This window comes from Mustela erminea, chromosome 9, assembly GCF_009829155.1.
Source record: "Mustela erminea isolate mMusErm1 chromosome 9, mMusErm1.Pri, whole genome shotgun sequence".
Taxonomy (NCBI): Eukaryota; Metazoa; Chordata; class Mammalia; order Carnivora; family Mustelidae; genus Mustela; species Mustela erminea.
Genome location: NC_045622.1, coordinates 67,951,968 through 67,977,083, shown reverse-complemented (window position 1 = coordinate 67,977,083; position 25,116 = coordinate 67,951,968). Strand labels below are relative to the sequence as shown.

Here is a 25,116-nt window from a genome sequence, read left to right as displayed (position 1 = left end):
TGAAACGTGTACCCCCAAATGAGTCTCTGTCCTTTTTACCCTGCTTTGTTTTTCCTCATAGAACTTATCACCATATAATATTTAATGTATTTATTTGTATATATTCTGTGATTTTCTTCCCTAGATTGTATTAATTTTGAGGGCACAGCAGGACTAGAATAGTAAATAGCCTATGATTTGTGTTCAGTGAATATTTGGTAAACTGAATGCATGTTAATATATGTGCTGCCGAAGCGAGCACTGAATGCATGTTAAAACAAATTTTAAGGATAATGGATAGTAGGGTAAGAGTACTTTTAGTTATTATAGGGCTTAATTGTCATTGTCTGTTTGTTGTAAGCACCTGATACCTGTTGATGAATTATAACTAGCTATTTTTTAGAACTGAAAAAATTAGCAGTGTAACATTTAGGTATTCTAACGTCAATTCAGAGACCCCTCAGTTTGGAGAGGTCCTGCCTAGCAACATTTTCATTTTGTTAAAAAAGTTCAAAAGCTAGAAGCAAAGTAATAGACATTTGAAGGTTAAAGAAACATTCAGCTCCTTTACTGTTTGCATGAAATTAGCTTTTATCATTTGGGAAAACTTTACCCTGGTAGTAAAACATTAAATATTTGCCCTTAAGGGGTACTTTTCTCTTGGAATTTTTAGTATCTCAGTTTTCATTTGACTTCATAGAAAAGATGCTCTTAGAGTGGTCATTGCAACATTATATGAAACTTTAAAAAAAATTTTTTTAAAAGATTTTATTTATTTATTTGAGAGAGAGACAGTGAGAGAGAACATGAGTGAGGAGAAGGTCAGAGAGAGAAGCAGACTCCCCGTGGAGCTGGGAGCCCCATGCGGGACTCGATCTCGGAACTCCGGGATCATGACCTGAGCCGAAGGCAGTCGTCCAACCAACCGAGCCACCCAGGCGTCCCGAAACTTGTAAAAAAAATTTAAGTATAATTGGGGCACCTGTGTGGCTCAGTGGCTTAAAGCCTCTGCCTTCAGCTCAGGTCATGGTCCCAGGGTCCTGGGATCGAGCCCCACATCGGGCTTTCTGCTCAGCAGGGAGCCTGCCTCCTCCTCTCCTTCTCTGCCTACCTCTCTGCCTACTTGTGATCTCTGTCTGTCAAATAAATAAATAAAATCTTAAAAAAAAATTAAGTATAATTAACATACAATGTTATATTAGTTTCAGATTTATGAGCTAATGATTGAACAATTCTATATATAAATCATTGCTCATCGACATACTCTATCTATTTCTCCTATTCCCCCTACCCATCTCCCCTTTGGCAACCACCAGTTTGTTTTCCGTATTTAAGAGTGGGAATTGTTTTTTGTCTCTTTTTAATTTTTGTTTGTTTTATTTCTTAAATTCTGCATGAGTGAAATCATATGGTATTTGTTTTTCTCTGAATAACTTATTTCACTTAGCCTTATACCCTCTAGGTCCATCCATGTTGTTGCAAATAGCAAGATTTCATTCTTTTTTATGGCTGAGTAATATTCCATTGTATGTATGTATGTACCTATGTGTACACCATATATATGTGCACACCATATACACACACACCACATCTTTATCCATTCACCTATCAGTGGACACTTGTGTTGCTTCCTTATCATGGCTATTGTAAATAATACTGCAGTAAACATAGTGGTGCATATATCTTTTCAAATTGTTGTTTTCATTTTCTTTGGGTAAATACCCAGTAGTGGAATTACTGGGTCATAGGGTAATTCTATTTTAATTTTTTGAGGAACCTCACTGTGTTTTCCACAGTGGCTGCACCAATTTACATTCCCACCAACAGTGTACAAGGGTTCTTTTTTCTATTGAACTTTCTTGCTGCTGCTACTGCCTCTACCTTACTCCAGTTGCTGACATATCTGACAATGGATTTTTGAGGAGAAGAAAAAGATAATAGGGTTTAGGACTAGTATTAAGACTATATTTCTTGCTGCAGTTGTCTTTAGTGGGGGAAATCTGGGATTTAAGTATCATTTAAAATATTTCTAAAGAAAAAAAGGATCAAACCACATACTTTTGAGAGCATAGTTCAGTCCTCAGTTGAGAACTGCTCTTTTCAGTAATTAGCCCTTGTTCCTTGGGGGAACCGATCATGTATTAAGCAGAACAAAAAGCTTATGGAAAAGTTGGTTGACAAAAAGAGAAAAGATGAAATTTGTATTGTATCTTTTGAAAATAGATTCAGAATTTGATAATATTTCTTATATCATGAGAGTTATTTACACTTAACATAGGAATGGGAAACATTTTCTGTAAAGGGTTGAATAGTAAATATTTTTGGCTCTGTGGACCATACAGTCTCTGTTCCAACAACTCATTATAGTTTTGCCATTATAGAGTGAAAACAGCCATAAACAATGTATAAGCGAATGGGCATAGTTGTGTTTTAACAAAGCTTTATTTACAAAATCAAGTAATGTGTTACATTTGGTCCATGAGCCATGGTTTTGCATCTCTTAACACCTTAAATATGCTTATAAAAAACATATGCAAATTAAATGCTTAACAATATATTAATATGAAATCATTTATAAGTCTTAAAAAAACTAAAACATAAGATATGATACTTGTTATACTAATAAAAATGGCTTAATTTTCCGTAAAATAAAAATAGGAATTTAAAATATTGCCTTTTTAAGGACAGACTAATGGATAGGAACATCTAATGCAAAATTTACAAGGATGCTCACCTCATTTTTAAGAAAATGTAGGTCTTGGGGCGCCTGGGTGGCTCAGTTGGTTAAGCTTCTGCCTTCAGCTCAGGTCATTATCCCAGGGTCCTGGGATCAAGCCCCACATTGGCCTCCCTGCTCAGTGCGTCTGCTTCTCCCTCTCCCTCTGTGATCTCTTTTGCTTTTGTTCTCTCTCAAATAAAAAATAAAACCTTAAAAAAAAAAAGAAAAAGAAAAAGTAGGTCTTAAAACCTCAATTAAATGTTTAAAACAACTTGTAAATTTGTAAAGCTCCATATCTCTCTGTACACACACACACACACACACACACACAGTAGTGTTTGACGAGGAATATATAACCGATGAAGGGGAAAACGCTTAGATATTAAATATACCCTGAAACTCAGCTAAATTCAACAAATATTAATAAGGTTCGCCAGGTTATGATGTTAGTTGCTACAAGTGTTTAAAGATAAGTAGTATAATTCCTCAAACTAGGAAAGTGCTACCACATAAGATTGTACCAGGTATATTCTACGTAAGGTTACTGCATATAAGTGAATACTATTCATTTTGTAGATATTTTACTTTTTTTTTTTTTTTTTTTTTTAAAAGATTTTATTTATTCATTTGACACAGAGAGATCACAAGTAGGCAGAGAGGCAGGCAGAGAGAGAGAGGAGGAAGCAGGCTCCCCGTGGAGCAGAGAACCCGATGCGGGACTCGATCCCAGGACCCTGAGATCATGACCTGAGCCGAAGGCAGCGGCTTAACCCACTGAGCCACCCAGGCGCCCAGATATTTTACTTTTGTGTTTTTGTTACAACTAGTGTCTGATAGCAGCAGTGCTTAGTAATATCAGTTATTTCTGGAAATTTTTCATGTATAATTTCTCTTTATTTTCTCTGTTCTCTATGAACATACATTATTTGAATGTTGACCTTGTTCATTATTTTTCTAATTTTCTCATTCTTTCTCTCTCATTTTCTATTCTTTGTCTTTTATTCCCAATTTTATCCCATTCCTTCAGTAACCTTTAAAAGCTTCTGAGATTCTGTTTTGAATTTCTAAGAACTCTGATTCTTTTTATTTTTAAAAAGATTTTATTTATTTATTTGACAGAGATAACAAGTAAGCAGAAAGGCAGGCAGAGAGAGAAGGGGAAGTAGGCTCCCTGCTCATGTGGGGCTCCATCTCAGGACCCTGAGACCATGACCCAAGCCTAAGTCAGAGGCTTAAACCACTGAGCCACCCAGGCGCCCCTCATTCTCTTTTTTAAAACAATATCCCTCTTCTAGTGTTATGGAAATAATCTTTTCAGATCACTGAGTTTATTAATTATAGTTTTGCTTTTTTTGGTCTAACTGCCTATTGCTATTTTTATGTTTATTAAACTTTTTATTGTGAAATAGTTTTAGATTTATAAGAAATTGTGAAAATTGTGCAGTGAGCTCCTGGGTACTCTTCATCCAGCTTCCCTCAGTAATAACATCTCACATAAGTGCAGTGCATTAGAAAACAAGGAGTTTGACATTGGTACAATAAAAAATACTGTAACTAACCTATAAACATCAGTTTTTATATGAACTTTTTTTTCTGGGATATATTCTGTGATATTTTATCAAATATGTAGATTTGTATAACTACCTCCACTGTCAGTATACAGAACAGCTGCCATCACCACAGGCAGATGCCCTCATGCTGTCTCTTTAGAATCACACCCTTTTCCCCCACTTTTAACCTCTGGCAACTCCTGATTTGTTCTCCATCACTATAATTTTGTCGTTTTGAGAATATCATATAAATGTAGTCAATAGTATGTAAACTTTTGGGTTTGGGTTTTTCATTTCCTTTAATGCCCTTGTATCCGTTCACATTGTTGTACATATCAGTAGTTCTTATTTCTGAGTATTACTCCATTTTGTGGAGGTACCACAGTTTATTTATCCTTTCAGAGAATAGCATGGTTTTTGTACATATTTTGCAATACTGTTGGACTTTTAAAATTCTATACATATTGCTTTACTATTTTTTCCCCTTGTAGGAGTTTTTTAGTTTCACAGAACAAAATGAAGGAGACCCTTAAATTTCTCTTCAGTCCTTAGGAACCTCCCTACCATTGGAATCTGTTGCCGTAATTGGAAATTGGAAAAAAATTTGGTGGCAAGTTCATAAGTGAAAATTCATACAAAATGAATATTCTGAAGTTTGATGTAAACAGATACTTGCTTCTGAGAGTGAACATTTTAGTAAGATTTAAGTATTTTTGGTCAGTCAACTGTCTGTAGATTGCCCTCATGCTTTAAAGCATGATTTTGAAATTAAATGAAAAGTTGGTGTAGGATAAATCAGAGGCATTAACTTATTAAGTTCCAATATTTAAAAATGGAAATGTTTTCTTTTGGCAGGATTTGTGTTTAAGGTTGGTTTATTTACATAACTAGAGGTGCTATGAGTGATATTTCTTAATGATGAAAATTGTGATTTTAGAGGAGTCATGGTTAAGGATTCTGATTTGGGGGCGCCTGGGTGGCTCAGTTGGTTGGGCAGCTGCCTTCGGCTCAGGTCATGGTCCCAGAACCCTGGGGTCGAGTCCCACATCGGGCTCCCAGCTCCATGGGGAGTCTGCTTCTCCCTCTGACCTCCTCTCTCATGCTCTCTCTCACTCACTCACTCTCAAAATAAACATATAAAAAATAATTTAAAAAAAAAAGGATTCTGATTTGGGTTTCTGTAGTAACTATTAGGTAATATTATCTGTGAGGTTTTCAAGTGGTGATCAGTTGGAAATGGTAGTAGTTTCTAATCTTTTTTTTTTTTTTTTAAGACTTTATTTATTTATTTGACAGAGAGAAATCACAAGTAGATGGAGAGGCAGGCAGAGAGAGAGAGAGAGGGAAGCAGGCTCCCTGCCAAGCAGAGAGCCCGATGCGGGACTCGATCCCAGGACTCTGAGATCATGACCTGAGCCGAAGGCAGCGGCTTAACCCACTGAGCCACCCAGGCGCCCAGTAGTTTCTAATCTTATTGTAGAAAGTCTTTGGCTTCATGAGAACATGAACCATGTTATAAGAGGGAATGCAAAAATCTATGTTAGTGAAAGAGAATTTAGGATTTATTAGGAGAAGAAAGGCATGGCTTTTATTAAGTGTAATTAAAATGATTGACTAGAAACTTCCTGGAAGGATATCCTTAAGTAGGCCATGTTCTAGTCAAGAGGCCAGTTCTGGTGTAGAGTGAGGTAAGTTTTGATAAAGGTATGCACTCATGAAACTGCACTGCAGTCAGGAGATGAACATACCCATCACACCTAAAGGTTTCCTTGAAGTGCTTTTTAAAAAAATTTTTTTTTGAAGTATAATTAACATATAATGTTATATTAATTTCAGGTGTAAACATTGATTCAACAATTCTATACTAAGTCCTCACCAGGAAAGTGTAGTCACCAAACATTATTACTACAATATTATTGACTATATTCCTTATGATGTATATTCCATCTCTGTGACTTATTTTATAATTGGAAGTTTGTACCTCTTAATCCCCATTATCTATTTCACTCAACCCTCTACCCACATCCCCTCTGGCAACCACCAGTTTTTCTCTATTTCAGAATGTGTTTTGCTTTTTTTCCTGGTTCATTTTTGTTTTTTAGATTCTGCATATAAGTGGAATCATATGATATTTGTCTTTTTCTTTCTGACTTATTTCACTAGCATTATACTGCCTAGGTTCATTCATGCTGTTGCAGATGGCAAAATCTCATTCTTTTCTGTAGCTATATTCTATTTTAGTATGTATAGTACATTTTCTTTATCCAGTCATCTATCAGTGGATACTTGGGGCACTTCCATATCTTGGCTATTGTAAATAATGCTGCAATAAACATAGGCGTGATTCTTTTTGAATTAGTTATTTTGTTTTTGTTGGGTTAATATGAGTAGTGAGATTACTGGTATTTGTATTTTTAATTTTTTGAGGAACTTCCATCACTGTTTTCCACATTGGTTGCACCAATTTACATTCCCATCAGCTGTGCAGGAGGGTTCCTTTTCCTCCACATTTTCACCAACGCTTGTTAGTTCTTTTTGATTTTAGCCATTCTCACTGGTGTAAGGTAATATCTCATCATGATTTCAATTTGCATTTCCCTGATGATTAGTGATTTGAGCATCTTTTCATGTGTCTGTTGACCATCTGTAGTTTCCTCTGGAAAAATGTCTGTTCAGGTCCTCTGCCTATTTTTTAAAAAAATATTTTATTTATTTATTTGATGGAGATCACAAGTAGGCAGAGAGGCAGGCAGGTGGGGGGGAAGCAGGCTCCCTGCTGAGCAGAGATTCCGATGTGGGACTTGATCCCAGGACCCTGAGATCGTGACCTGAGCCGAAGGCAGAAGCTTAACCCACTGAGCCACCCAGGCACCCTCTCTGCCTATTTTTTAATCAGATTATTTGGGGCTTTTTGGTATTGAATTGTCTTCATATATTTTCCATTTTAACACCTTATCAGATACATCATTTGCAAATATCTTCTCCCATTCAGTAGATTGCCTGTTGTTTTATTGATGGTTTCCTTTAATGTACAAAAGCTTTTTATTTTGGTGTAGTTTTAATAGTTCTGCTATTTAATTTAATTTTTTTTTTTTTAAAGATTTTATTTATTTATTTGACAGACAGAGATCACAAGTAGGCAGAGAGGCAGGCAGAGAGGAGGAAGCAGGCTCCCCGCAGAGCAGAGAGCCCGATGCGGGGCTCGATCCCAGGACCCCGAGACCACGACCTGAGCCGAAGGCAGCGGCTTAACCCACTGAGCCAATTCTGCTTTTGTTTCCCTTTGCCTGAGGACACATATCCATAAATCTGTTGCTAAGGTCAATGTCCAAGAGATTATGGCCTATGCTTTCTTTTAGGAGTTCTAATCCATCTCACATTTAGGTCCATTTTGAGTTTATTTTTGTATATGCTATAAGAAGATGGTTCAGTTTTATTCTCCTGCATGTAAGTGTCCAGTTTTCCCAGCACCATTTGTTGAAGAGACTGTCTTTGCCCCATTGTATATTCTTTGTTGCAGATTAATTGACCACAGAAGCATGAATTTATTTCTGGCTCTCAGTTCTGTTCCTTTGGTCTGTATGTCTGTCTTTGAGCCAGTAACATACGGTTTTGATTACTATAGCTTTGTAGTATATCTTGAAATCTGGGATTGTGATACCTCTAGCTTTGTTACTCTTTTTCCAGATTACTTGCTATTCAGGGTCTTTTATGGTTCCATACAAACTTTAGTATTATTTGTTCCAGTTCTATGAAAAAGGGTGTTGTTACTTTGATACGAATTACATTGAATTCGTAGATTGTTTTTGGTAGTATGGACATTTTAATGATACTGATTCTTCCAATCCATGAAGCTAGAATATCTTTCTATTTGTTTGTGTTGCTTTAAATTTCTCTCATCAGTGTTTTGTAGTTCTCAGAGTACGAATTTTTCACCTCCCTGGTTAAGTTTATTCCTAGGCATTTTATTCTTTTTGGTGCAGTTGTAAATAGGATTGTTTTCTTAAATTCTCTTTTTGCTACTTTTTTGTTAGTGTATAGAAATGGAACAGATTTCTGTATATTGATTTTGTATCCTGCGACTTTACTGAATTCATTTATCAGTTCTAATAGTTTTTTTGGTGGAATTTTTAGGGTTTTCCATATATAGTATCATATCATCTACAAATAATGAGTTCTACTTCTTTACCAATTTGGATGCCTTTTGTATCTTTTTCTTGTCTGACTCTTGCAGCTAGGTTTTTCCAGTGCTATGTTGAATAAAAGTGGTGAGAATGGATATCCTTGTTCCTGATTTTAGAGGACAGGCTCTCACTGTGTTTTTCATGCACGGTTTTTATTATGTTAAAGTTTGTTCTCTCTAAACCTGGTTTGTTGAGACTTTGTATCCTGAATGGATGTTATATTTTGTCAAATTTTTTTTTGAGATGATCATATGGTTTTTATCCTTTTTTTAAAAAAAAATGTATCACATTGATTGATTTGCAAATATTAAACCACCCTTCCATCCTTGGAATAAACTTTACTTGATTGTGGAGAATTACTTTTTTAATGTTTTGTTGAATTCAGTTTGTTAATATGTTGAAGATTTTTGCATCTGTGTTTGTCAGAGATCTTGGCCTGTAGTTTTCTTTTTCTGGAGTGTTTTTTCCTGGTTTGGGTATCAGGGTAATAATGCTGGTCTTGTAGAATGAATGTGGCAGTTTTTCTCTTCTACTTTCTCTTGTACTTCTAACACAGAAGAATATATGTTAGCTCTTTGTGTTCGGTAGAATTCACCATCTGGTCTTGGATTGTTGTTTATTGGAGGTTTTTTGATTACTGATTCAGTTTCATTACTAGTAATTGATCTGCTTAAGTTTTCTGTTTTATCCTGGTCTTGGAAGATAGTATGTTTCTAGGAATTTATCCATTTCTCTCAGGTTGTCCAATTTGTTGGCATACAGTTTTTCATAATATTCTTTTATAATTCTTTATATTTCTGTGGTGTTGGTTGTCATTTTTCCTTCATTTCTGATTTTATTTCAGTTTTTCTCTTTTTTCTTGATGAGTCTGTCTGAGGACTTATCAATGTTTATCATCTTTTCAAGGACTCAGCTCCTGATTTCATCGATCTTTCCTATTGTTTTTTAATCCTCCATTTTATTTCTGTTCTAATCTTTATCATTTCCTTCCTCTGCTAGCTTGGGGCTTTGGTTGTTTTTTTTCTAGCACTTTCAGATGTAAGCTTGAGTTGTTTATTTGAGAGTATTCTTGTTTCTTGAAGTAGGCCTTTGTTAGTATAAAGTTCTCCCTCAGTTTGGGGGCCATTGTGTTTTCATTTCCGTTTGTCTTCATGTATTTTTTTAATTTCTTCTTTGTTTTGGTTGACCCATTCATTGTTTAGTAGCATGTTGTTTAGCCTCCATGTATTTGTGTTCTTTCCAGATTATTATTATTGATTTCTAGTTTCATACCATTGTGGTCAGAAAAGATGCTTGGTACGATTTCAGTCTTCTTAAATTTATTGTGACTTGTTTTGTGGACCAACATGATCTGTCTTACAGAATGTTCCATGTGTACTTGAAAAGAATGTGTATGTTGCTGTTTTTGGATGGACTGTTCTGTATAGATCTTATGTCCATCCGGTCTAATTATGTCATTAAGTCAGTGTTTCCTTGTTGATTTTCTGTCTGGATGATCTATTATTGATCTAAGTGCAGTGTTAAAGTCCCCTACTATTATTGTGTTACTTTCAGTTTCTCCCTTTATATCTGTTAATAATTGCTTTATGCATTTAGGTGGTCTTTTGTTAGGTGTATAGGTATTTACAATTGTTATACCCTCCTATTGTATCCATCTCTTTATTATTTTGTAGTGCCCTTCTTTTTCTGTTGCTACAGCCTGTTTATTTTTTATTTTATTTTATTATTTTTTTGCTACAGTCTGTTTTAAAGTTTCTTTTGTTTGGTGTAAGTATTTCCACCCTGGCTTTTTTTTTTTTCCTACTTCCATTTGCATGGTATATGTTTATCAGCCCTTCACTTTTAATCTGTACATGTGTTTAGTTTTGAAGTGAGTCTCTTGTAGGGAGCAACATAATGGGTCTTGTTTTTTTTTAATACTTTCACTCATTGGATTGGAATGGTTAGTCCATTTATAGTTAAAGTAATTACAGATAGGTGTGTACTTATTGCCATTTCGTTCATTGTTTTCTGGTTGTTTTTGTAGTTTCTCTCTGTTCCTTTCTTTTGTTCTCTTCCTTCATAATTTGATTGTTTTCTTTAGTGTTATGGTTAGATTCCTTTCTCTTTATTTTTTGTGCATCTATTATAGTTTTTTGGTTTGTTACCATTAGGTTTATAATATCTTATGTGTATAGCAGTTTATATTAGGTTGATGGTCATTTTAAGTTCGAACACATTCTAAAAGCACTAAACTTTTACTCCTCCCTCCACATTTTAGGTATTTGATGACATATTTACATCTTTTTCTGTATTCCTTGATGGTATTTGTGGATATAACTGATTTTACTACTTTTGTGTTTTTACCTCCATACTGACTTTATAAGTGATTAGTCTACTACCTTTTTATATGTTTGTTTTTACCTATGAAATTTTTTCTTCTCATAATTTTCTTCTAGTTCTCACCTTTTCAAAGAATTCTGCTTGGGGTCCTTTGTAACTTTTTCCTTCTACCTCTTTCAGCCCCCATATTCCATGCCCATATAAGCACCAGTATATTTTTTGACACTGTACATTAGTTTGAGTTTCCCAGAACTTGATATTACTGTGTCCTTTTTTGGGTGGTATAGAGATCTAGCTTCTTTCACTCAGTATAATTTTGAACTTGATCCATGTCGTAATTTGTATTAATAGTTCGTTTCTCTTTTTTTGAGTAGTATTCCATTGTATGTACACATCACAAATTGTTTATCCAGTTACCTGTTCACAGACATTTAGGCTGTCTTTAGTTTGGAACTGTTACAAATGAAGCAACTAACAATGTTTGTATCTTTTTACAGACATATGCTTTTATTTCTTTTGGGTGAATAGGTGGAATGCCTGGGTCATATGCATAGTAAATATGTAAATTTCTAAGAAACTTTCAAACTGTTTTTAAATACAGTTTTTAAAGTGGTTGGACCATTTTACATTACCATCAGGAGTATGTGACAGTTCATTTCATAATCAACCCTTGATATGGCCATTGTTTTTATTTAGCCATTCATATAGATGTGAAATGGTGTTACATTGTGGTTTTGATTTGCATTTCCTTAATGAGTGATGATGTTCAACAGCTTTTCATGTATTTATTTTTTTAATGCTTATATCTCAAATTTTTTGTGCTTTGAGAGTTCTTTATAGCCTAGATACACATTCTTTTTCAGATACGTGATTTCATTCTCCTACCAGTATCTTTTGAAGAGCAAAAGTTTTAAATTTTTTTAAAGATTTTTAAAAATTAATTTATTTGACAGAGAGAGCGCGCATGTGCAAACACAAGCAGGGAGAGCAGCAGGCAGAGGGAGAGGGAGAAGCACACACCCTGCTGAGTAGGGAGCCCTATGTGGGACTTGATCCCAGGACCCTGGGATCATGACCTGAGCCGAAGGCAGGTGCTGGACCAACTGAGCCACCCAGGCACCCTGAAGAATTTTTAATTTTTTTTTTTTAAAGATTTTATTTATTTGACAAAGAGAGATCACAAGTAGATGGAGAGGCAGGCAGAGAGACAGAGAGAGATAGAGGGAAGCAGGCTCCCTGCTGAGCAGAGGGCCTGATGCAGGACTCAATCCCAGGACGCTGAGATCATGACCTGAGCCGAAGGCAGCGTCCTAACCCACTGAGCCACCCAGGCGCCCAAGAATTTTTAATTTTGATGTACCCCAGTTCATCAGTTTATTGATTTACTTATTTACTTAGCTTTAGAGAGGAGACGAAGGGTGGGTGAGAATGAGAGAGAGAGAGAGAGTATCTTAAGCAGGCTCCACACCTGGCATGGAGCCCAATGTGGGGCTCAGTCTCACAACCCTGAGATCATGACCTGAGACAAAATCAAGTTGGATGCTTAACCGACTGAGCCACCCAGGTACCCCATGTTAATATATTTTTTAATGAATTCTGCTTTTTTTCTCCTTAAACGTTTATAATTTTAAGTTTTAGATTTAGGGTTGTGATTCATTTTGACTTCACTTCTATGACACAAACTCTCCTTCCGTCACCTGCAACTCTCCCCTCCCCAAGGTGCTGGAGGCAGATTATACATTCTATATTCATTTGTTTCAGCACTATTTGATGAAAAGACTCTTGAATTGACTTTGAATCCTTGTTGAAAATGAGTTGTCTGTATACGTGTGTGTGGGCCCTTTTCTGATTCATTAATCTATTTGTCATTATACCAGTAACACACTGTGTTCATTCCTGTATCTTTATAATAAGCTTTGAAATTAGATTAGTGTTCCATATATGTTCTTTTTAAGAAGTTATTTAGGCTCTTCTAGATCCTTTGCACTTCTGTATGAATTTTGGAATCAGTTTGTTACTTTTGACCAAGAAACCTGTTAAAAATTTTGGAATTATATTGTGTATTTTTTAAGATTTTATTTGTTTATGAGAGAGAGCCAGAGCACAAACACAGGCAGGAGGAGGGAAAGAAGGACAAGCAGACTCAGTACTGAACATGGAACCCCAGGCAGGGTGACCCCAGAACCCTGAGATCATGACCTGAGTTGAAATCAGACACTTAACTGAGCAACCCAAACACCCCTGGAGTTACATTGTATCTATAGATCAACTTGGGGAGAGTTGCTTTTTTAATAATATTGAATCATTTGACTTGTGTGAACTTGGTGAATTTTTCCATTTATTTAAGTCTTTTTAAGTTACTCTCAGCAGTGTTTTATACTTTTAGCATATAGATCTCCATCTTTGGCAGATTTATCCTTACATATTTCAGTTTTTTGATGCTACTGTAAATGGTGTTGTTTTAAAATTTTAATTTCTGATTGTTGTTATTGTTGTTGCTAGTATAGTTGACCCTTAAACAACATGGATCTGAACTGCACAGACTACTTACATGCAGATTTTTTTTCCAATAAATATGCATGTAGTACTGTAAATGTATTTTCTGTTCTTTATGATTTTCTTAACATTTTCTTTTCTCTAGCTTACTTTATTGTCAGTGTATAGTATAATACATATAACATACAAAATATGTATTAACTGTTTATAGGTAAGGTTTCTGGTGAACAGGAGGCTGTTAATAGTTAAGTTTTGGGGGAGTCAAAAGTTATGTGCAGGTTTTAAACTGGAGGGGTTGGTTTCCCCACACTTGCATTGTTCCAAGGATCAAGTGTATATGGAAATACAGCTGACTTTGAATATTGATCTTGCATCCTGTTACCGTGTTAAGTTCTAGTGACTTTGTACTAGAGTCTACAATTGATGATTGCATTATCTGCAGATAAGGATGGTTTTACTTCTTTTCCAATCTGAATGCCTTCTAGACCTTTTTCTTGACATACTGTTCTGGGTAGACTCTTCAGTACATTGATGAATAAAAGTGGTGAGAGTAGACATTCTTGTATTGTTCTTGATCTTAGGTGGAGAGTGTTTGGTCTTTAACCACTAAGTCTGACGCTGGCTGTAGGTTTTTCTGTAGATATCTTTTATCCAGTTGGTGATATTCTATTGTATTCCTGCTTTGTTTTTTAAATCAGGAATGGATTTCCTTTTTGCCAGAATGTATACTGAGATACAGCTTTTTTCATTGGTTTGTTAATATGGTGAATTATATTAAGACATTTTTATTGACATATAATTGACATATAACAATTGATTTTTGAGTATTCAACCAATCTTGCATTTTTAGGATAAATCTCATTAGAACATAATGGATTGACATTTTTATCTGCTGCTCTGTTTGATTAAATTTTTGTTTAAATATGCATATTCTGAGGCATGTCTGTAGTTATTTTATAAAGTCTTTGGTTTTGGTACTTGAGTAATGCTGGCCTCATATAATGAGTTAGGAAGTATGTTGTCTTCAATTTTCTGAAGGAGTTTATGTAGAATTGATATTATATCCCTCTTTTTTTTTTTTTTTAAGATTTTATTTATTTATTTGACAGACGGAGATCACAAGTAGGCAGAGAGGCAGGCATAGAGAGAGAGGAAAGGAAGCAAGCTCCCCGCTGAGCAGAGAGCCCGATGTGGGGCTCGATCCCAGGATCCTGAGATCATGACCCGAGCCGAAGGCAGCGGCTTAACCCGCTGAGCCACCCAGGCGCCCCTATTATATCCCTCTTAAGTGCTTGGTAGAGTTCATCAGTGAAGCCATCTGGGCCTGGAGTTTTCTTAGAGGAGAATTTCTGAACTGCAAATTCAATTCTTTAATAGAAATAGAGCTATTCAGGGGCATCCGGGTAGCTCAGTCAGTTAAGCATCTGATTTCAGCTCAGGTCATGATCTCAGGGTCCTGAGATGGAGCCTCAAGTCAGACTCCGATCTCAGCAAGGAGTCTGCTTGTCCCTTTCCCTCTCCCTCTGCTCCTCCCCAAGCATGTGTTCTATTTCTCTCGCTCTCTCAAATATATAAAATCTTTTTTAAAAATGGAGCTGTTCACCTTATCTGTTTCTTACTGAGTAAGGTTTGGTACCTTAGAATTTGTCCAGTTTTTCTAAGTTGATGAACTTATTTGTGTAAAGTTGTTTATAGTACTTTTCTGTTACTCTTTTAATATGGGTGACCTTTGTAGTGATGTCAGCTTTCTCATTTCTAATATTGGGATTTGTATCTTCTCAATTTTTTATCTCCAGTCCGGCTAGAGGTTTATAAATTCGTTTTTTTTTTTTTTTTTTTTAAAGATTCTATTTATTTATTTGACAGGTAGAGATCACAAGTAGGCAGAGAGGCAGACAGAGAGAGAGGAGGAAGCAGTTTCCCTACCAAGCAGAGAGCCCGATTCGGGGCTCTATCCCAGGACCCTGGGATCATGACCCACTGAGCCACCCAGGTGCCCCTTAATTGGGTTTTTCAAAGGAACTAGGTTTTGTTTCATTGATTTTTTTTCCCCTATTTTTTTTCTGTTTTCTATTATTTTGATTTACACTCTGATCTTTCTTACTACTTTTTCTACTTTTTAAAAAAATCTACATGGCAGACAAGCATTTAATTATTTTAATATATAGAGAACATCCAAACTAATAAACAAAATGCCACAAACCCGACATAAAACAATAGGTAAGAATAACTATAAATGGCTTATAAACCTACAAGATGAGTCCAACCCTCATAATTACATAATTATGACTTTAAAATATTTAACTTAACAACTAACAAGTATAAAAATATTTCAGCATAAATAGTTCTGAATGGGAGGAAAGAAGATGCACACCCTGTGTGCTGCTTATAGAAGTGTTAATTAGTGTACGCTTACTTTTTCCACTTTGGGTTTAATTTAGTCTTTGCTTAGTTTTTAAAGGTGGAAACAAGTTATTTATTTTTTAGAACTTTCTTTTTTTCTAATACAGGTATTTAATGCTATAATTTGCTCCCTAACTGCTGCTATAATGTCATGCCATTCTATACATTTTGATTACATTTGTTTTTTTTTTAACTTGAAAATTTTGCATTCTCCCTTTTGCTTTCTTCTTTGCTCCATAAGTTATTTAAAAGGTGTTATTCAATTTCCAAATATTTGGGAAATTTACATATATGTTTCTGTTACTGAATCTTAATCTAATTCTGTTGTAATCAGAGGACAAATTTTACATGTTTGAATTCTTTTCAATTTATGGAGACTTGTTTTGTTGCTCAGAATATCATCTGTCTTGGTAAATGTTTTGTGGGCATATGAAACAAATGAGTTGTTTGCTCCTACTGGCTTCAATGTTCTATAAATGTCAGTTAGGTCATTGATAGTGTTCAAATTTTATTCATCTTTCCTGATTTTTTGTTTGCTCTATTAAGTATTACAAGGGAGTATTGAAATCTCTTAATATAATTATGGAGTTCTTACAGTTTTATCAGATTTTGCTTCATGTATCTTGAAGCTGTATTATGAAGCAGAAGAACTTTTGGGACATGGTTTTAATGAATATATCCCGCTTTTCTTTTTGATATGCCTTGGTAATATTCTTTGCTCTATAGTCTACTTTGATATTAATATTGTTACTTTTGCTTTCTCTTGACTAGTGTCAGCATAGTTGATTTTTCATTATCCTTTTATAGTGAATCTCTTTGTACTTTTATATTTGAAGTGTGTTTCAGGTAGGCAACATATGTAATTGGGTCTGACTTTTATATCTGGTCTGATAATTTCTACCTTTTATGGGTTAGGCCACTTACATTTAATGTGATTATAGATATGATTAAGTCTATCATCTTGCTTTTTATTTTCTTTTTGTCCCATTTGTTCTTGTTTCCCCATCCTCTCCCTTTTTCCTTTGCCCTCTTGGAGTAATTGCATATATATTTTTTTAATGATTTCATTTTCTATTCTATGTTGGCTCATTACCTGTAATTCTTCGTTTCCTTACTTTAGTGGTTGTTTGAGGGCTTGTAATACAAATCTTTAATTTATCAGTCTACCTTCAAGCAGTACTACTTGACACAAGAAATGGTTTAAGAGCCACAATAGTGTACTTTTATGCCTCTCATCCCAAACTTGCTATTATAGTTATGTGTATATGTTATAAGCCCCATACTGTATTGTTATAATTATTATTTAAATCTTTTAAAGAGATTTGTTTGAATCTTTTAAAGAGATTTAAACAATATAAAAAAGATCTTTCCATGTAGTTACTATTTCCAATGTTCTTCAATCCCTTTGTGTAGATTCATATTTTCTTCTGGCATTACTTTTTCTTCTGACTAAAGGGCTTCCTTTAACTCTTCCTATAATGCTGGTCTGCTCATGGTTAATTAATTCATTCATCTTTTTGTGTGTCTGAAAATGCATTTCCCTCTTTATTTTTGAAGATGTTTCAGCTAGATAAAACAAACATAGGTTCACAGGATTTTTTTTTTCTTAAAATATGGGATTTGTTGTGTGTATTACATGTAGTATTTATTACATTTCAAGACATTCAAATATTTTTTCTTTTCTTTACCTTTCTTCCTTTATGGACTCCATTATACTTATATTAGGGCATTTGAAATTGACCTGCTGCTCACTTTTACTCCATTTATTTTTTTTTATAATGAATACTATATTTATTTTTGATATTTCCTCTTGCTGAGTCTTCAAATTCACAAATCTTTTCTTCTATAATGTGTAATTTTCTTTAATTCCATCCAGTCTATTTTTCATCTAAGATATCATTTTTTATATCTCTGGAAGTTTGATCTGCATCTTTTTTTCCTTCTGTATTTCTACATAACCTTTTGGAGCATATGATTATAATGACTTCTAATGTCATTGTTTCTAATTCTGAGACATGTCAGTTCCAAGCTGATTTTGATTGAGTTTTTAAAATCTCTTACAGGTTATGTTTTCCTACTTATTTGCACGCCTGGTAATTTTTTATTGAATGCCATACATTGTGAATTTTACCTTGTTTGGATGCTGGGTATTATTTTTTCTATAAATATTCTTGAGCTTTGTTTTACAGTTGAGTTCCTTGGAAACAGTTTGATTCTTTTCAGGTCTTCCTGTTAAGATTTGTTAGATGTGACTAGCACGGTGACCAGTCTAGGTCTGATTCCCATTTCAGAGTCAAGACCATCATTGAAACCACACTCATTAAAATGTAAATCTTCTTGATTCAATTTTAAATCCCGTAGTGCTTTTTTTAAATTTTAAAACTAGTCAAGATTCTTTCTCCCGTGCCCTATGAATTACAAGGTTTTCCAGCCTGTCTGGGGGAAGTAGGTCCTATATGAGTCCTGGTCACTGTGTCTTCTTATCCTTTGAGTTGGTTCTTTCCCCAGCCTTATGTCCTTTCCTCAGATGTATTCGCTGGTTGGTACTCAGCTCAGTATTTCAAGAAGACTGCAGATCTCTGAAGTTTTCTCTGTGCTGCTTGCTCCCCCCCTCTAGTACTCTTTGCGGAGAACTCTTGGCACCTACATTCCCAAGCTCTCCAGCTCCTTACCTGAGTCTACCAGGTTCCACCTGGGTTTCACTTCCCTATTTACTCTGGAAAATCTCTTAAGATAGTAATTTGGAAAGAGACTCATAATCTCACAAAATAAACTGAGGGTTGCTGTGGGGAGGAGGAGCATGCAGAGGGTGGTTGGGTTATGGACATTGGGGAGGGTTTATGATATGGTGAGTACTGTGAAGTGTGTAAGCCTGACGATTCACAGACCTGTACTCCTGGGGCAAATAACATATTATATGTTAATAAAAATAATTAATAAAAAATAGTAATTTGGAAAAAATAATTTAGAGCAGTTGTTGGGCTTATCTCATTTGTTTTTCATCTTTCAGGGATCACTGTCTTTGCTGATGAACTGTGTCTTACAAACCATTGTTTTATATATTTTGTCTACTTTTTTCCCCCAGATAGGAAAACAAATTCAATCCTTGTTATTCTGTCTTGACTAAAAGTAGATGTTGGAGCTGATGTAATCTTCAACTCCTTACCTGTCCTGAGTTCACAGATCTCTGACTTTTAAATGCAACATGAAGCAGACTTATCCCCTCTGAACTTGCTTGTCCTCATTTTCTTTTACACATACTAATTATTTTTGTCCTTAGAGTGCTTTTCTGATCTAAAATTATTTAATTAAATCAAGTAGGACATAATTAGTCTTCCATGACATCTGATTTTGAAGGTCTGATGCAGAGTACATTCCATTTGGGAATGAAAATAAAGAATGGAAGTATGATCCTTTTGCATTTCTTTAAAATCTAAACATTTTAGAGGTAAAGCCAATATTTTAGCAGAATAAATACTTAGTAGTTAATGTTTCAGTTATAAAAGTTTCTGATAGAAACACTTTTTCTTTTCTTTTTTTTTTTTTTTTTAAAGATTTTATTTATTTGACAGAGAGAGATCACAAGTAGGCAGAGAGGCAGGCAGAGAGAGAGAGGAGGAAGCAGGCTCCCTGCTGAGCAGAGAGCCCGATGCGGGACTCGATCCCAGGACCCTGAGATCATGACCTGAGCCGAAGGCAGCGGCCCAACCCACTGAGCCACCCAGGCGCCCTAGAAACACTTTTTCAATTAATCAGTCTCCTTGGCCTCACCCAAACTGAACATTTGTCCTGCATTTGGCCTTAGTTGTAGTTGGGTTTATACCTTGTCCATTAGATTAACAATTAGATTCATATTTAAGCACATTTAAAACTTAACAGATAAGATAATTTGAGGCGGTTTTTATTTCAATATATAATTATTTTTCTATTTGTGTAGATTGCTTTCTTTTTCCTACTTTATTATTTTTTTTTAAAGATTTTATTTATTTATTTGACAGACGGAGACCACAAGTGGGCAGAGAGGCAGGCAGAGGGAGGAGGAAGCAGGCTCCCTGCTGAGCAGAGAGCCCAATATGGGGTTCTATCCCAGGACCCAGAGCTGAAGGCAGAGGCTTTAACCCACTGAGCCACCCAGGGCGTCCCTCTTTTTCCTACTTTAAGACAAACCAGAAATTCCATTGTTTCTACTCTGAAGTTTTTAACATAAATGCAGTAGGTAGGATCTTTTCTATAAGAAGAAAACTATTATGTTCCAAGGATGCAGTCCTGTTTTGATCTTTTTCACTAGAAAGAAGGTGGGAGTAGAATTTTTTTGCTCTGTGGCTTTATGAAAGACAAATAACTGATAAAGGTTGATAGGTTGCCTTTATTTCCCTAGAAGTAACTCTTAGGATAAATACAAAGTTAGCCTTGTCTTTTATCTTTGTAGTCTGTTATAATGAGGTGATGACTGAGTATCTTAATAAAAGAAAATACTAAAATAACAAAGAATTGTAGATAATAAGCCAACAGAGGAGATGTTCCGGAAGCACTATGGGATTTAAAATTGAATCAAGAAGATTTAAATTTTAATGAGTGTGGTTTCAGTGATGGAGTGCTGGGTTAATAATATGGAGGGGACACTGGAATGAATTAAAAGGCTTAGGGTAGGGGCACCCGGGTGGCTCAGTGGGTTAAAGCCTCTGCCTTTGGCTCAGGTCATGATCCCAGGGTTCTGGGATCAAGCCCCGCATCGGGCTCTCTGCTCAGCAGGGAGCCTGCTTCCTCCTCTCTCTCTGCCTGCCTTTCTGCCTACTTGTGATCTCTGTCTGTCAAATAAATAAATAAAATCTTAAAAAAAAAAATTAAAAAAAAAAAAAGGCCTAGGGTATAGTATTATTAGCATATCTACTAAATACTGTGTGACTCCGAGCAGTCTTATAATTGAACTTTAATATCTCCGTCATAACTAAATAAACTAGTATTTAATTGGGGGATTCTATTGTGCTAGGTACATTGTTGGTTAGTGTACTTCTATTTCTTCGTTTAATCCTCATATTAACCTTAATAAAGTAAATAGAACCTGTATTTTACAGATGAGGAAATGTTCCATAATGTTAAGTAATACTCAACATGTTGAGCAACTAAGTATTAGAGTACAATTTGTGTTATATTTCTGTATTTCTCTAAAACTGTGAAGTTTCTTCTGTTTCTATTTATAAAAAACACTAAATTTTTAAACCATGCATCATGGTATAATGATGAGATGGTAAATTTCCAGTTGTATTAGGTTTGGCTCTCTCTTTGTTCTTGTCAATTTTCTTACCTGCAATGTACTTTATGAAAATCTTACTTAGTTGCCAGCACCTGATTCACCAGTGATTAACTCAAGTCTGTAGTGAAGTTTTCTTCCTCTGAGATATTAAAGCATTTATTATCTATTTCTCACTTATTAGTTACATATTTGAGATGTACTTACCAGCTTTATATTTGAAATTTGGGATTACTATTGAATTGTTTAAATTTCTGTGTGTTCATGTATTACTGATACACATCTATTACTGAGACGGGTACACGCAAGTCCCTTGAGGGAACTTCTCTATAGCATTGTACATGTGGTACATATATCTTCATAAATAATTGACTTAATTCTGCCAATTAGACTAGTTAATCATCATTCTCAGGTATTCACTTCTTACAAGCAAATTTACCTAAGATATTTTAAAATTTTAAATTCTGTAGCTTTACAGAGCACAGTTAATTAAGCTTTTTAGAGAAATGCTTTTCAAAAAAACTTTTTTTTGCCAAAAATTTTGAAAGGAGTTCAATCAAAATCAAGATGAGTTGATATTAAAGTAAGCATGTAGGCTTATTGTATTTGGCAAGGAGACCAGTTACTTTGCCCCATAGCTGATTTTTTTTGAGTTCTGAAAGCTGGTGTTCTCTCTGCCTGTGCCTCGCCACCCCCTGCCCCCATCAAAGAGAGAAAAATGTTTGAGCAATATATAGAAGATCTGGGTGGTCTCTAGTACTACTACTATTACTACTACTACTTACTCAAAAGTTAATTAACATTTCTGGGCTTTAGTTTTTCTCATTCTTAAAAAAAAAAAAAAAACTGAGTTGGATTATTTGATCTTTAAATATACTCTGTTCCAGCATTTATAAAACCTACATGTTTAAGATAATTGTTTCAGAATTGTAGCATTTGATTCTTAAACTTCAAAATAGTAGTAGTTTAATGTTAATTGCTTTTTTCTTTAAAAGCGTTTGTGATCTCCTGTTCCACTTTTATGGTTAATTTTCTTTTTTGACTTACCAGTACTCCCTCACGTGTTGCTAAAGGAGTTGTTGACCACACCAAAATGAGTCTACATGGTGCTAGCGGGGGACATGAACGATCAAGAGATAGACGAAGATCAAGTGACAGATCACGAGATTCATCTCACGAAAGAACAGAATCTCAACTCACTCCTTGTATTAGAAATGTTACTTCTCCAACACGACAGCACCATGTTGGTACGTAAAATTAACTCATCATCCTGACAGTTTTTAAAAGCATGCAGTTACCTTTTTAAAACAGTAATGACTGTGAATTCTGCCTAGTACTTGAGAGTAAAATTAACTTCTTAGTTCTATTCAGTTGCTATTTTAGCTTAGCTTCATTCTTGCTATAAGAAATCAGCTTATTAAATGAAACTTAAAAGTGATTTTTTTTTAGTCTGGGACAGTTTCATAAGAAATTTGAAAAGCCGTTAAAACTGTGATATGAGATAATTTGTTTAATTTTTAAAAATATTTGAGGGAGAGAGAGAGAGCGTGAGTCCATGCAGGAGTATGGGGAGGAAGGGTGTGGCAGAGGGAGAGGGAGAAGCAGGCTCCCCACTGAGCAGATGCCCTGGGGCTAGATGCCAGGAGCCAGGGATCCTGACCTGAGCCTAAGGCAGACATTTAACCGACTGAGCCACCCAGGTGCCCCTAAGTCTCAAATTGATTTTTATCTTATGTGATACATACAGAGTGGTTTATTTTTAAAAATTTGTAGTAAACTGTTGATAGGAATTCTTGGTTAATCATGCTAGAAAAGGAAGTGAAAGCTAGAATAACCATGTAGTAATTTATTTTAAGTTTTGACAGTATTTTAAATTTAACTTAAAAAATAGATGGTGAAAAGGAAGGTGTGAAGTGTTTTGTTTTGTTTTGTTTTCTTGGCAAGTAGGTCATGTCTTTTTTTTTCTTCCTACTCATTACTGAAAATGAACATTATTATATTTCAGGTAAATAAATTGTGTGACTGAGGAGAAGTACATTAGCAATGTGAACTTGTTGATTTTCATTTTCCCTTGGAGAAGGGGCAAATTTAATACCTTCACATTGTTTTCGATTGTTTCAAATCAAAATCATTTATCTTAGGGCTTAATTATACAGAGAGATTGTCAGTATCTAAGTAGGTCCTTAAAGTCAAACTAGTACTGATAAGCCAAAAATCCATGCAAGTATAAATAGGAGTTGACAGTTTATTAATATGCTAAATTCAATCCCTGGGAAGAGAATAGGAAGATATAATAAATGATTTTTATTAATTCAGCAAATTTTGGTTTTGGGATGCTACCAGCATTCTGGAAACAGGCAATAAAATGGAGGTGTCAGAATATCTCTGGAGATAAAGCAAACCTAATTATATCATCAGTAAAGCTGTACAGAATGTTCTGAGTAGCCTGAGTCATGGAGGAATTTGGCAGAAGCTGATGAATCTGATGAGATGGAGGTACATTTTTAGGTCACCTTTAAAGTGTAGTTCTATCCTCTAGAGGGAACTTATCACAGAATCTTAGTTTTAATTTTCCCTTTATAGAATATTAGAACAGCTGAAGAAAATCTTCTGAATTTTAACAATATTTCCTACCTAATTAAAATTATGTATAGTAATTATATGATCCTCTAGAATTTGTGGCAGTGCTTTTATTCCAACAAAAAGTGAGACTGAAAAAAAAGCAATGTATCATAAGCTATTGAAGCCATTTTATTTGGTTGGTAGACATTAAAAGTCATTTGAAAGAATAAATACTTTTGTGTCCTTAGTGACCTTTTTTCTTCCTTTGGGGCCTTGCTTTTGTGAGATAAATTACTAGTTTGAGGATGGCCTAATTAATATAGTGAGAGTCCAAAGTTTGTACTTAGTGTTCTCAGAGTAGTACTAATACTTTTAGTATTTAGGACAGTTAAAGTTGGTATTTTCATTAATCTTTTACTTCCTGTCAGTGCTTATTTGACTTGTAAACTTGTAAGACTATTCTATTCCTTGGGTTTCATGTATTTTTAAATAGCATACTAGCATGAAATTTACCTTAATTTTGATCTTAGTCTGAGTGAGCATTAGTCAGCTATACATCTTTTTAAAAATCTACAAAAATTAATTTAGAAAACATTTTGATATTTTAGGTTTTATTCCTGGGAAGTAATATTTATGGTGCTCTGTGAAAATGTTACTTGAAATAAAAAAGCAGAAATGCTTTGATTGATTGATTTTACTTTATTTTTTGAGAGAGAGAGTGTGAGAGAGTGCATGCATGCACAAGTGGCGGTGGGGGGTGGGGGGCAGAGGGAGAGGGAGAAGCAGACTCTCTGCTGAGCAGAGAGTCCAATGTGGCAGGACCCTGAGATCATGACCTGAGCCAAGGTAGACCCTTAACCAACTGAGCTGCCCAGGCCCCCAGAAATGTGATTTAAAACAACTTTTCTACATCAGAATTTTTAAAAGATAAATGTGGATCTTGAATTTTTTTAAAGGAAAATTTGCATAACTTTAACATCTTTATTTCAGAACGAGAAAAAGATCATAGTTCTTCTCGTCCAAGTAGTCCTCGTCCTCAAAAAGCATCTCCAAATGGTTCCAGTAGCAGTGCTGGGAACAGCAGCAGAAACAGTAGTCAGTCAAGTTCGGATGGTAGCTGTAAGACATCTGGGGAGATGGTGTTTGTATATGAAAATGCAAAAGAAGGAGCTCGGAATGTGAGAACATCGGAACGAGTAACACTAATAGTGGATAACACTAGATTTGTTGTAGACCCATCCATTTTTACTGCACAGCCAAATACAATGTTGGGCAGGTTTGTATTATTGCAGTTCTTTGTATTATTATAAAGCACTTTCATATTATTTTACTTAAGTTTTACAGTAATTCCCTGTTGGAACGTAGTATTCCTGTTCTATAGATGAACTGAGCTTTGAAAGTTAAATATAACTTGCTCAAGTTAGTATAGCCAGGAAATGGTAGAGCCAGATCTTGAACTTGGTTTTATTTCTAACAATTTTTGTTATATCAACAAGAAAAAAAAACTATTTAATGAAGATAGGGTCCTAAACAATCTCCACAGGTTAAAACCTTAAATTGTATCTAACAAGGTGAGTATAACAGTAATATATGCTTTTTTCACTTGGGGAAATCCTAAATTCAACCACCAAATATAGCAGGTATTAGCAT

General features: G+C 35.0%; 1 protein-coding gene across 5 annotated transcripts in view; it reads left to right on the top strand.

Moving 5' to 3' along the window:
- The window catches only part of BTBD10 (BTB domain containing 10), a 73,241-nt gene that overhangs the window by 30,739 nt on the left and 17,386 nt on the right, over positions 1-25,116 (top strand). For all 5 annotated transcript variants that reach the window (XM_032356652.1, XM_032356648.1, XM_032356650.1 and 2 more), the window contains 2 exons: positions 21,955-22,151; positions 24,457-24,742. In XM_032356652.1, the coding sequence (XP_032212543.1) occupies positions 21,998-22,151; positions 24,457-24,742 (440 nt within the window). In that variant the 5' untranslated portion in view covers positions 21,955-21,997. The remainder of the gene's footprint in view (positions 1-21,954; positions 22,152-24,456; positions 24,743-25,116) is intronic.